At 39.7% G+C, this 13,362-nt stretch overlaps 1 protein-coding gene across 5 annotated transcripts in view; it reads right to left on the bottom strand.

The window, feature by feature from the left end:
- Nucleotides 1–13,362, bottom strand: part of ASPH (aspartate beta-hydroxylase) — a 268,977-nt gene that overhangs the window by 163,018 nt on the left and 92,597 nt on the right. For all 5 annotated transcript variants that reach the window (XM_057532092.1, XM_057532093.1, XM_057532090.1 and 2 more), the window contains one exon: nt 9,097–9,141. In XM_057532092.1, the coding sequence (XP_057388075.1) occupies nt 9,097–9,141 (45 nt within the window). The remainder of the gene's footprint in view (nt 1–9,096; nt 9,142–13,362) is intronic.

The raw sequence follows: 13,362 nt of genomic DNA, 5'->3' as shown, positions 1-13,362 counted from the left end.
ACTGGAAGAGAAAACAACACTTTCTAGAACCCCAGAAGCTTCGTCCCTATGTGTCTAGCTCTCCTTTTCTGCCCAGAGAATGAAGATGAGAAGAGAACCTTCTGTACCCTATGCTGCCCTTCCAGCTGCTCAGAATCCTTGGTCCCCTCAACCAGGCTGAAGTTAATATCCCCACCGTGTGACGGTCAACAGAGGATCCGAGGGTACAGGGGAGGGGAGTGGCCGCACCAGGGAATTATCACAACTTCTAGGCGCCGCACAAAAACCTACACAGGATGGATGCAGGAGCTATTTCATTTTCATTCTGCTCCCAAAAATGTAGCATAATAGGAAATGTTAAACAAAATAAATACACATTACCTACTAGAAATAGGTTAAGAAAGAGGTTGAAGGTGCGCCTTTGTGATTTTAGTCATCAAAAATGCTATAATATTCTAAAATACTAGTAAGTATAAGATGAACCAATTTTGTTATGTAACGAAACAAAAAATAATATACTTCAAAATAATGACAATGTAGAGAAGAATTCTGCATTTTATTGCACTCAAATAACATTCGACAGAAGATGATTACATTATTTTCAGAAAATCCATTGATGTTGCCCAGCTTGGCATACATCTGTGAAGACAAGGCTCATTCATTGAGATATTTGGAATTAGAAAGTATGTGAAGTCGACCACAGCATAATGAATCCTCAATGTCCAGAGTTCTAGAGATGATTATATACAAAAATCCAGCAAAATTTATTCTACGCATTTATCAGTTCTATGTCACTCCTAAGTTTCCCTAAAAAAATATGGCTTTATAAAAAGTAGTGTTCTATAATTCACCATACGGAGTAAGAGCTTTATGAGATTTTTGAGTAGCAACTCTGTATTACCCAGATCACAGCTTTAGAAAATTATTGCTTCTTTACTAACATATTACTTTGGGTTTCACTACACTACGGTTCAGCATAACTTACTACATTGTACCGATGACCTCTAATGATAAAAATATAAAATCTCTTTGATTTTAACCCTAAAAGCAGAAAAAATGTCACTTTATCTTAAAACAATGTGAACATGATCAAGAGCTCCCTGGACACATAAATGAAACCACTTCTTAGAGTTTTTTTTTTTTATAGCTCAGGGTCCTTTCAAAATGAGGGTGTAGCTACCTTTTTTTTTCTAACAAATGAGTATTTTCATCACGGCAGCTATCTCTGAGTCACAAATTACTCACACTAAAAATAGAAGAAATGCTTCAGCGTGGAAAGGAAAAGGCTCAAACACTGTCAAACAGCAGCGGGCCTCTGGCTTGTGAGCACTTTTCACACACCCTACATCACCAAGCCAGAGGCCCTGTGGACTTTTATACACGGAGCGGGCTTCAGCGTTGTACGGGCGTTACTTAACCAGCCAAAGGCAGAACAACCTTTACCTTATGCACCAGTAATTGATAAGAGACTTTCTAAAATTTAAACAAATACTCACGGGACTACAGCTATTCTACAATCACTCCGAGGTGTGGAAAAGCATTTTTGCATGACGTAACAGGCCATTCCTTTCCCCTGCGTCCTAACAATAATTTTCCCCCCTTATTTTGAAAAATAAATTAACCATGATAATTTAAACTTTTATTGAAATTTATAATTTTTCTAATTAACAAGCTAAAAGCTACAGGAATCTCAAATGTTGAGTTTTACCCTGAATACTCGAAGCTAATGTAGCAATTTTTTATAAAGGTATCGCTGCAGATATATACAACGCAAATCTTCACAGCTAATAATGACCCCATCAGTGTTTTTAAGACACTCTTAGTGGTTTTAAATCATGTTTCACACAGTGTATACAAGTCAGCCCTACACAGTTAGTGTTAATTACGGATAAGAGATATTAAAACCCTGCCATGACAATTGCTGCTACATCATCAATACGATTATTAACTACTGTCTGAAAAACACATAAATGCAGGTAAGACTAAAAGCTGTGTCACAAAAGGAAAAAGAAAAGAAATCCAATGGATCCACTAAGGCTATCAGAAAAGGACATGCAGGAATGTTAACATCACATGTGATTTTTGTTTCTAAAAAAAAATACACTAAAATGCCAGTGGACTATGGTTCATTCAAAACATCTTTAGTGTTCATTCCCAAAGATCTTGGTCTGCTCAGAAATTACTTCACAAGATCTATCCCAGCCATCTTTTGCAGCGTATGGGTAAACTGGTCCTCCTGTGGTGGTAAGGGCAGCCTTTCTGAAGCTTTAAGTATCTGCAAAAATAAGGGGAAATCTAAATTAAAGGACCAACTAGACATAGACTGTGAAACTGCTTCATTTTTACTCTACTTTTAAAAAACCCACCAACAGAAGTAAATGCTTTTTTTCTTTTTTGGATTGTTGTTGTTTTTAACAGCAACAGGGAAACAGAACGATTCACTACCTGGAGCAGTCCCTGGGGCACCTACTACTATGAAAGTAGTTCCTACTACTTTCACTGCAAAGCTAAGGAAAATTAGAGGTTCTCTAGAGCATCTGAGAATTACAACTGAATTTTAAAATGTCAGTCTTTTGAGAAATACAAGCATTAAATTTCTCCCATCAATGTTTTCACTGTATTAAAAAGAAATGCAGGGCTTCCCTGGTGGTGCAGTGGTTGAGACTCTGCCTGCCAAGGCAGGGGACACGGGTTCGAGCCCTGGTCTGGGAAGATCCACATGCCGCGGAGCAACCGGGCCCGTGAGCCACAACTACTGAGCCTGTGCGTCTGGAGCCTGTGCTCCGCAACAAGAGAGGCCGCGACAGTGAGAGGCCCGCGCACCGCGATGAAGAGTGGCCCCCGCTCGCCGCAACTAGAGAAAGCCGACGCACAGAAACGAAGACCCAACACAGCCAAAAATAAATAAATAATGAATTAATTAAAAAAAAAAAAAGAAATGCAATGGGGAGGGAACCTAGTATGGCATTTGAAACACAAATATAGGAACGAGTTTCAAGGGGCAACAGGATACTGTAAGTTGCAGTTAAAATATATTACTTTAATAATCTTATATCAATTTTAATGTTACTGAAGATATAAGTGGTTGGTAAAAAAAGTATACACTATTTTAAAAGAAGTAAAATTCATTCTGTCCAACTTTCAACAAATATTTTCTTATTCCGAACTCTAGTGTCTGATTTATTTTACTACCACAGCATTGGATCTATGTTACAATTAGAGTAAAAAAGGAGTTTCTGCACATAAAGGCCCAGTCAAATTTTGATACAATTTCTAAAGCTGGATTGTGATCCATCCTTCCTTCCTCCCTCCCTCCCTTCCTTCCTTCCCTATGTATCTGTCTACATGTGTGCATACGTGTGTGTGTGTAACCAGAAATTTTTATATAAGCAGAATTATTTGGTGCTAATGAGAAGTAACTGGAAATTATATGTATACTTTTGTACATCCAACAGAAATGAATGTTTGTCTACCAAAAGACATGTATAAGAATATTCATGGCCGCTTTCTTCATAATAGCCCCAAACTAGAAATAGTCCCTGCAGCCATAAACATAAAAAGGAATTTTTAAATGGAATATTACAGTAAATAGCAGTGATAAAACCAATAACTATAAATATCAAAGTGGATGAAACTCACAGTCATAAAGATGAGCAACAGAAAACAGGCACAAAAAAAGTGTATATATGTATGTGCGTGTTAACTTGCGGTTCTATGCAATCAAATTCAAAGGCGGGCAGATCAATCTATGATGACACAGGTCAGAACAGTAGTTACCTTCTGTGGGCGCGTTACTGGGGGAGGGGAGAGGGAGAGACCTCCAGGGGTGGAAGAACTCTGCGTAGTGGGTACAAGAATGTATCACACGTACAAGTCCATCAAACTGTACCCTCAGCATGTGAGCACCTCCCTGTGTGTAAATTACACCTCAACAGAAAGTTTTAAAAGATGCGTTTGACCTTAGGTTCTCTTAGAATTCAACCATTAGCTGGAGTGTGAGGGATAAGCATTTCTGCAACCTGTGCAATCAAAAATCCTGGAGACCATGGGAACTTATTCAAAGTACGAGTGCTGGTAACAAGGCAAAAAACGTTAAAGCTCAGTTACAGTTTTGAATGACTCAAATTATGCCCCTACATATTTGAAGAAGTCTCCACTCAGAAGTAGTCCACCAAGCTGCAAACGCAGCATCTCCAAATTCAGGCCACTGGTCTCTGCTACCCTCTGTTCCTCCTGCCTTCTGTATCTCCATTAAGGTTCCATCATTCATCCATTTAAGCCAGAAGCACAGGAATCAAGCTCGACTCTTCCCCCTCAACCAGCCCCTCTTCCCACCAAATTACCTCCACGGCTCCCAGGTCCGTGAAATCCATCCCTGCTCTGCATCCCTGCCACCAGTTCCAGGTCCCATCACTTCTGCTTAGATGAACACATCTGCCCCCCGACTGGTCTCCACCTCCTCACGGGACTCCTCTGTTCAAATGTGGATCTGATCATACGACTCCTCGGCTTGGAGTTTTTCTGCTGCTTCCCTGCACTTTCAGGCTCACGTTCAAATTCTCAAACATCGTTTATGGGATCCTCCGAGAAGCGCCGCCTGCCCATCCACACTGTCTTCTTACACCTGTACCTGGCACGCCACCTTGGTCTTTGTGCTGCAAGCACTTGCCGTGCCCACCCCCAACGTGCCAGCTCCTTCACTTCCAGCAGCTCCTCGAGGCTCCGCTCCAGCACGACCACACGTGGGAGGCCTTGCCGCACGCTTGCACTCCGGGCCCCAAAGTCGGGTTAGTTCCCCCTCCTCCGGGCACTGCCCTGTGTACCACTCTGAGAAGCTAATGACGCCGTACTGGTTGTTACCCCCAGCTGTACACCCACAGGTCTGTGAACCGCTACAAGACAGGGACTGTATTGTTCACTGTGTGTCTTCACTGTCCGGGGCAGAGCCTGTACCGTAGGAGTTGCTTGATATGTATTTCTCGAATAGATGAATGATCAAATCACTAACAATGATATGCGTATTAGGCACTTACTACCATAAGCTAAGCCCTCTAGTGCTGACAGCCTAAAGCTGGTTGTGCGTCTTACTAGTCACTGGTCAGTGTTAGAAAATGCTGGGTGACAGGGGAGTCATGAGTGACAGCTCTGGACAGATGCAACGGAGTGAAACCATCACCCCTGCTAGAATATTCAAACGTGAGATGAGTTACAAATGTTACCTCCATTTTCAGAGAGACAAGAGCAAGGAGACCTACCCAGAAACACAGATGCTCACATATCTTCATTTCAAACAGCATGATTATCATCACAAGACGTAAGTGTTAAGTTTTTTTTCTGGCGTGCCGTGACAGAAAAATTGTTAAAGGAACCAGTTAGTCAAATGGCCTTAAAGTATTGCTTGGCAGGAAATTTAATTTCCTAAGCGATTCCTTCATAAGCCATTCAATTTGTGCTATGTATGTTTATGCTGTCATATTGCTAGAAATATGCTGTATGATTTCAAGTAAAAATATGACTTTGAGGACAAAGGTGAAAACCCACTAAAGGAGCAGAGGTTCCAAAATCAATTTTTTAAAAAAACACGGTATTCAAAATGATTGACTTCTAATATCAGAATGATCAGTTCTTAGGATTGGCTTTTTACATCCTTGCCAAAAGTATGCTAGCAAAGCACTGATAAATTTATAAATATAAACAAAAGATGGCAAAGTTTAAATTATTGGACAACTAACTTTTCCACAATGAATCATAATTAATCTTCAACATTTCTGAGTCTTAAGTGAAGTGCTAATGCATGTTAAGAAAAAGATGCCAAAGAATACAATATCTCTGCTTTTATCACATCAAAACGGCTCTCAAAACGCATCAGCTGGGGCTTCCCTGGTGGCGCAGTGGTTGAGAATCTGCCTGCCAATGCAGGGGACACGGGTTCGAGCCCTGGTCTGGGAAGATCCCGCATGCCGCGGAGCAACTGGGCCCGTGAGCCACAACTACTGAGCCTGAGCGTCTGGAGCCTCTGCTCCGCAACAAGAGAGGCCGCGATAGTGACAGGCCCGCGCGCCGCGATGAAGAGTGGCCCCCACTCGCTGCAACTGGAGAAAGCCCTCACACAAAAACGAAGACCCAACACAGCCAAAAATAAACATAATAAATAAATAATAAATAAAAATTAAAAAAAAAAAAAAAAACGCATCAGCTTTTAGGCCTTCATTTATGTGAAATCCTCTAGAGCACAGAAGCTGAGTGTGTGAACTCTGGAGCCAAAATGCAAGAATCGAACTCAGCTCTCCCACTTGTCAGCTCTGAGACGTCAGACAGGTTCCTCTGCCTTGCTGTGCCTCAGTTTTCTCATCTGTAAAATGGAGATAACAGCATGTCTACCTCTTGGGCTACTGGAAATATTTACTAAGGGAGTTAATTCATGTGTGTGTCTAGAAGAGCATGACATACATAATGCTTAATAGAAGTTAGCACTGTCTCCTGGTAGGCGGCTAGATACAATAGTAAATTAAGACAATTCCCACCCCATGGGATTATCACAACAATAAGTATGTTATTATGAACTTTAATGCGCAATATTAAGATTGTAGGGGCTTCCCTGGTGGCGCAGTGGTTGAGAGTCTGCCTGCCATTGCGGGGGACGCGGGTTCGAGCCCTGGTCTGGGAGGATCCCACATGCCGCGGAGCAACTAGGCCCGTGAGCCACAACTACTGAGCCTGCGCGTCTGGAGCCTGTGCTCCGCAACAAGAGAGGCCGCGATAGTGAGAGGCCCGCGCACCGCGATGAAGACTGGCCCCCACTTGCCGCAACTGGAGAAAGCCCTCGCACAGAAACGAGGACCCAACACAGCCATAAAAATAAATAAATAAAACATTAAAAAAAAAAAAAAAGATTGTACAACAATCTTAGAAATCTTAGAATTCTTAGAAAGATCGGGGAAGGCAAAGTAATCATCAGTTAGATTCTGAGGGCCAGGAAAAACCGATATCCAGCATTTTGCAGAGGGCCTCAGTTTGCATTTTCCACTGAATAAGAAATTTTAAAGATTGAAAGGTAGTAAGGAAATGGGTCCCACAATTGTTTCCTCAGTTCCTGCATCACACAGTTCAACACTGTTGCAAAAGCAGTCACCTTACTGTACAAAATAGAGACTGATTTATGAATATTATTCTTTTGTAAGATTGAATAATTTAAAAAATGTAATATAAAGTAAGACTAAGAAGATAATAGGAAATAAGCAAACCCAGTGCAATCATTACAAATAATTATTGCTGACTCTCCGCCTCATATCCTCTTTGGTAAAGGTCAAACTACAGCCGTGCGGTGCATCACTCAAATTTTTATGACACCAGAATGTAAGACAAATGCATTACAACTGACAGGTTACAACTCCTGGACCAGGTCTTTCAGAATTTAGCTTCTCTTGATCCACCTCAAAGATCAGGCTAATTAATTACTAAACAATAAGAGCCACAGCCACCATTTACTGGGAGCTCATTATGTGTCAGGAAGTATGCATATGAATCAAATCTTCATTTTCATTTACTTCAGCTGTTAAACATCTCATCAAAAAAAGCACCTTATTCCAGACCCCCAACCACTTAGTATTTTGTATTTATGTTCCAAGGAAATTCTTGGGCTTCATTTATAAATCACCAAAGTAGAAGCACAGAACTTTCTGGTCAGAAAATAATATTACGTTTCATACCTTCATTCAAGTCAGATAAATATTTAAAAAATATCAACTATAACTAGAAAAAAGTCAGTGTTGTAGAAACTCGTTATTTTTAGGAATACTTATAAAACAATTTTCTTTAGAGGAATGGATAGTAATCAAAATGCAAATTCAGTAACCTGCCCTGCATCCTCAGGTTAGAAACAAGGCACTCTGTGAAGCATTGCTCAACAACAAAGAGGAAATTACAAAAGCAGGACAGAAACATCAACCTTCCTTGCTCTGTGCATCTTTCCTAAACACAAAATATACATATATGCCCAGCAGTCATCTTGTAAAAGATCAATTTCTCCATGGATTTCTTTTCTCATTCATATCACAATACCAACAATGCAGTTCCTTTAGTATTTGTATATATTCTAAATATACAACATACAACAACTATCAAAATCTAAAACATCCCAACTGTTAAATAAGCAAATATGAGCTGTGGTGTAACTAAAAATACTCTTTGATTATAAAAGGTTTTTCTCCTCTTGAAATTTAGTATTTCAATAAATTTTGGAAGGCACAATTATTTCTACCAAAATCAGTAATACGAATGTACATCATCGCTACAAAATTCACATTAAGCATAATGTGAAAAATGTGAGTAAAAATTGAACCAATAAATGACACAGAAAGAAAACAAATGGAAATAAAACACAGAAACAAGAAGAAATACATTTGGGAAAGAGGTGTTGGAAAATCCTCTCCTAATGAAACATTTTTTTGCCCACTTTGAAAGCAAGAGGTTTCTATGTTAATTTCCGATTGCAGGTATGGTTAATGTCACCTCTTAAACGCATTTGAAAGCACAGGCCTTGGTTGAACTCATTGATGATGAGTTTAAACTCACTGATGATGAAAGGGACATGCGGGGGAAGGGAGGAAAACGCAGAGGGATGGGTGTAGCACAGTGGGCTGGCAGGAAGGACTGCCTGGGTCACGCGGGGCACAAGGGTGTTCTCGGGGAAGACAGAGGGAGGAGGAGGACCAATGTCACTAATTTAAGCACTATTAAACTTTTATCTGAAGGCAAGTCTGATTCCACATCCTCCATCAAATAGCCTGTCAATCAAAAAAAAGGAAAAAAAAAAGCTTCCCTAACTTCCACTACTATCAACATCTATAATGGCAAAAATCATACAGTACTTTGATCATGAATACTCCTCAAATTCTAGCTCAACAAATATGTACTAGACTCAGTCTGATGTCTATTTCCCATTACTTTGGCTCAACTGACGAAAACACAGAACATTTTCTTTTTAAATTTAGGTATAATTAATCCTCCTCTCTCGGGAATTCTACTCTTCATAGAATCATTCCATCTAGTGTATCAGCAGCATCTTTTAAATTAAACAAAAAAGGAAAAAGCAATACATCTGACAAAATGCCATACCTGGTGGTACTTCTCGCTGTTCCTCTGCAGGGGGCACGTGCACCTCTAAAATAAATAATAAATAAATCATAAATCATAAAACACTGCATTACAGATTGCTGACCAGTGTTTAAAATACAGACCACTGATCTTTAAGTTACAGTGATCATTTTTACAGACTTTTTAGGTGTTCAACTGCAATTATCATAAAACATTAGGTTTCTCCACCATTCCAACAAAGAAGAATTAGCTATAACTTCATAAAATGTTGTGTATTTCTCAACTGTCCTGAACTACAGGCTTTAAAACATTATCTGCCTAACTGACTGACCTCAAAACTCACAGTCTGGCAAAGGAGATATGAACTAAAACCTAAGTTTTCACCACAATTTTGCATCAGACTTGATAAGAAAGCTGAGGAAAGACATTTAAAGCATCTCGTTTCTTGTTAATGGCACAAAAAGTTAAATTGAAACGAATCTTAAAAATGTATCACTATCTTTAATAAACTTGCTTTTGAAAAATAATACTCAAGGTAACATATTCTAAAACTAGCCAGAAATGTGGATATGAATTTTAACATCTAGTCTTCTTCCTTGCCTACTTCAACCTACTTACAACTAAAGAAACTGTAAGCCTCACCACTCAACAGTATAATGATATACTGACCTGATTCACTCTATAAAATTATATCACATGTTTACATCTTCATCCCTAACAACCCCTGTAACATTACCCTAATCGAGAGGTAAGATTGTATCTGCTTTCCCTTTGCTCAAGATTTGTAACAGGCTTTGGTCAAAAGGAGGAATTTTTATTAGCGTTTTCTAAAACTCAAAATATTTATGCAGCTATTTTAATCATTTTTCTTCTTGCATTATTTTGCTTCTACTTTTAGGAATGATACATGCTCAAAACAGTTGGAAATATTTTAGATAAAAGTAAAAAGGAAACAGAAAAATATCACACATATTCTCCCTGAACCCTGTTAAGCTTCTGGAAGACTTCCTTCTTCTAGTGGCAGTACCATGAATGTTTACTAGCTTTCTGTGTTGTGACTGGCTTGTTAATGGTTTGCCTATTTATTTGGTTCTTAATAATCTAGAGACATGTTAGCACTTTACCAACCTGACCAATATTTTTCTCAGAATTTCTTTCACTTTTGTCATTTTAGGTATATTTGAAAAACTTGTATGCATCATAAAGTATTAACCACATCCGTTGTTATTTTCATCCCTGATGTTATACTAAGAGAGACATTATTATTGTGATAAATTTTCATCCAAATTTATTCTGAAAAAATGTACATTTAACAAACTTATCTGAAATGTATTTTGGTAATGATATAACGAGAATTTTCTAAAAGAAATAATGTTATATTAGCACAACCTGTAAGTTTTGCCTATTGATACAGCCTACTTTGTCTTACTCCAGGACTTTGTAAACCCACCTCAGTATGGCTTTGACTCCCATCAATTTACTCAAATAGCTTTTGCTAAGATCACCGGCATTCTCCACGTTGCCAAATGCAATCGGTGCTTCGCAAGCCCTGGAATTCCAACGGCAGCAGCACAGAGCACACTCCTTCCTTCCTTTTGCTCTTTCCCATCCTTCCCTACTGGTTTGCTCCTGTCTCACTGGCTATGCATGCTCCCTCAAACCTCACAATGTTGGGATTCCTTAGAGCTCAGTCCTGGAACTGCTGGTCTACTCCCTCTGCACTCACCTCCAAAATGATCTTATCTATTTCCATGGAATGGACACCATCTCCATGGTGATGGCTCCCAAGCATTCCTATCCATCTCAGATCTCACCCATCTAGCTCCGATTGGCATATTCAACTCCCTACTTGACACCTCCACCTGGGTATCTCACATAATTCCTGAACATAAAATACCTAATATGGAATCCTTGATTTTCTTCCCTAAACCAGGAAAGAAAATCATTTCTTCTCAGTAAACAGCCCTAACATCCAACAGTTATTTAAATCAAACCAAAAGCCCCCTTTATTCCTCTTTACTTCACAACCATCAGAAAGTTCCATCAGTTGTAATTCTAAAATACATTCCAAGTTTAAAACTTTCCCCTCCATTTCCACTTCATGGTCTTCCTCCAGGCCACCATGATCCCTTCTCTGGATTAGGACACAGTAATTTCCTAACAGGGTGGTCCCTGCTTCCCTTCTCGCTCCATCCAATCCATTCTCTAAGAGTACAAGAAATTTTTCAAAACATAAATCAGATTATGTCATATCTCACAAGTATTTCCATAGATTCTCACTGTACTTAGAAAAAAATCCAAATTCCTTACTAGGTCCTCCAAGGCCCCAAATGATCTGTCCCATTTCTTTACTGCTTAAGCCAATTCAAATTCAGTTTTCTGTTACCTGCAGCAGAAAGTAACCTTACTGACACAGAAGGGTTTAAGCACAGGCCTGACATAGCCAGATGTGTACTTCTGAAGAGATCATCCTAGTGACACTGTGAAAGATGGATTTGAAGGGGACAAGCACGGAGTTAAGAAGACTAGCTAAAAGGCTACTGCCATTGTCCAGGAAGATGATGAGGCTGAACTAGATCACTAGAGCTTCAGAAGAAAGAATGACTTTGAGAAATGTTTAAGTAGACTATTCAACAGGACTTGGGATTAGCTATAGAGAGAGGGGGAGAGGAGACAACACCCACACTGCTGGTTTGGGAACCCGAGTACTTATTGATGCAACCAGCCAAGATGGGGGAAGACAAGGGACGAGAAGTTTGGTGGGCAAGTGGAGATGACGAGTCTCCTCTCTCTGTCCACTCAAGTGCCGCAGGAACATAGAAACTGCAGGTGGGGCCAGAGGCGCACAATCCAGAGCCCCACTGCCCAGCAGAAGGAATTCCCTGAGCAGCCTCTGTTACGCCCTCTACTGGCGGATCAAAAGGCTTAGGAAAAAACTGTATCTTCTTTTTTCAGTTCATCCCTAATGATTTTTTTTTAACATTTTTATTGGAGTATAATTGCTTTACAATGGTGTGTTAGTTTCTGCTTTATAACAAAGTGAATCAGCTATACATATACATATATGCCCATATCTCCTCCCTCTTGCGTCTCCCTCCCACCCTCCCTATCCCACCCCTCTAGGTGGTCACAAAGCACCAAGCTGATCTCCCTGTGCTATGCGGCTGCTTCCCACTAGCTATCTGTTTTACATTTGGTAGTGTATATATGTCCATGCCACTCTCTCACTTTGTCCCAGCTTACCCTTCCCCCTCCCCATGCCCTCAAGTCCATTTTCTACGTCTGCATCTTTATTCCCGTCCTGCCCCTAGGTTCTTCAGAACCGTTTTTTTTTTTTTTTAGATTCCATATATATGTGTTAGAATATGGTATTTGTTTTTCTCTTTCTGACTTCACTCCGTATGACAGACTCTAGGTCCATCCACCTCACTACAAACAGCTCAATTTCATTTCTTTTTATGGCTGAGTAATATTCCATTGTATATATGTGCCACATCTTCTTTATCCATTCATCTGTCGATGGACACTTAGGTTGCTTCCATATCCTGGTGATTGTAAATAGAGCTGCAATGAACATTGTGGTACATGACTCTTTTTGAATTATGGTTTTCTCAGGGTATATGCCCAGTAGTAGGACTGCTGGGTCATATGGTAGTTCTATTTTTAGTTTTTTAAGGAACCTCCATACTGTTCTCCATAGTGGCTGTATCAATTTACATTCCCACCAACAGTGCAAGAGGGTTCCCTTTTCTCCACACCCTCTCCAGCATTTATTGTTTGTTGATTTTTTCATGATGGCCATTCTGACTGGTGTGAGGTGAAACCTCATTGTAGTTTTGATTTGCATTTCTCTAATGATTAGTGATGTTGAGCATCCTTTCATGTGTTTGTTGGCAATCTGTATATCTTCTTTGGAGAAATGTCTATTTAAGTCTTCTGCCCATTTTTGGTTTGGGTTCTTTGTGTTTTTGATATTGAGCTGCTTGTATATTTGGGGGATTAATCCTTTGTCAGTTGCTTCATTTGCAAATATTTTCTCCCATTGAGAGGGTTGTCTTTTCGTCTTGTTTATGGTTTCCTTTGCTGTGCAAAAGCTTTTAAGTTTCATTAGGTCCCATTTGTTTATTTTTGTTTTTATTTCCATTTCTCTAGGAGGTGGGTCAAAAAGGATCTTGCTGTGATTTATGTCATAGAGTGTTCTGCCTATATTTTCCTCTAAGAGTTTTATAGTGTCTGGTCTTAACATTTAGGTCTTTAATCCATTTTGAGTTTATTTTTGTGTATGGT

Source organism: Balaenoptera acutorostrata, chromosome 17 (genome assembly GCF_949987535.1).
Source record: "Balaenoptera acutorostrata chromosome 17, mBalAcu1.1, whole genome shotgun sequence".
In the NCBI taxonomy this organism is placed as follows: Eukaryota; Metazoa; Chordata; class Mammalia; order Artiodactyla; family Balaenopteridae; genus Balaenoptera; species Balaenoptera acutorostrata.
Note: the sequence above shows the minus strand (reverse complement) of the source record. Positions and strands in the feature narration are given on the sequence as shown.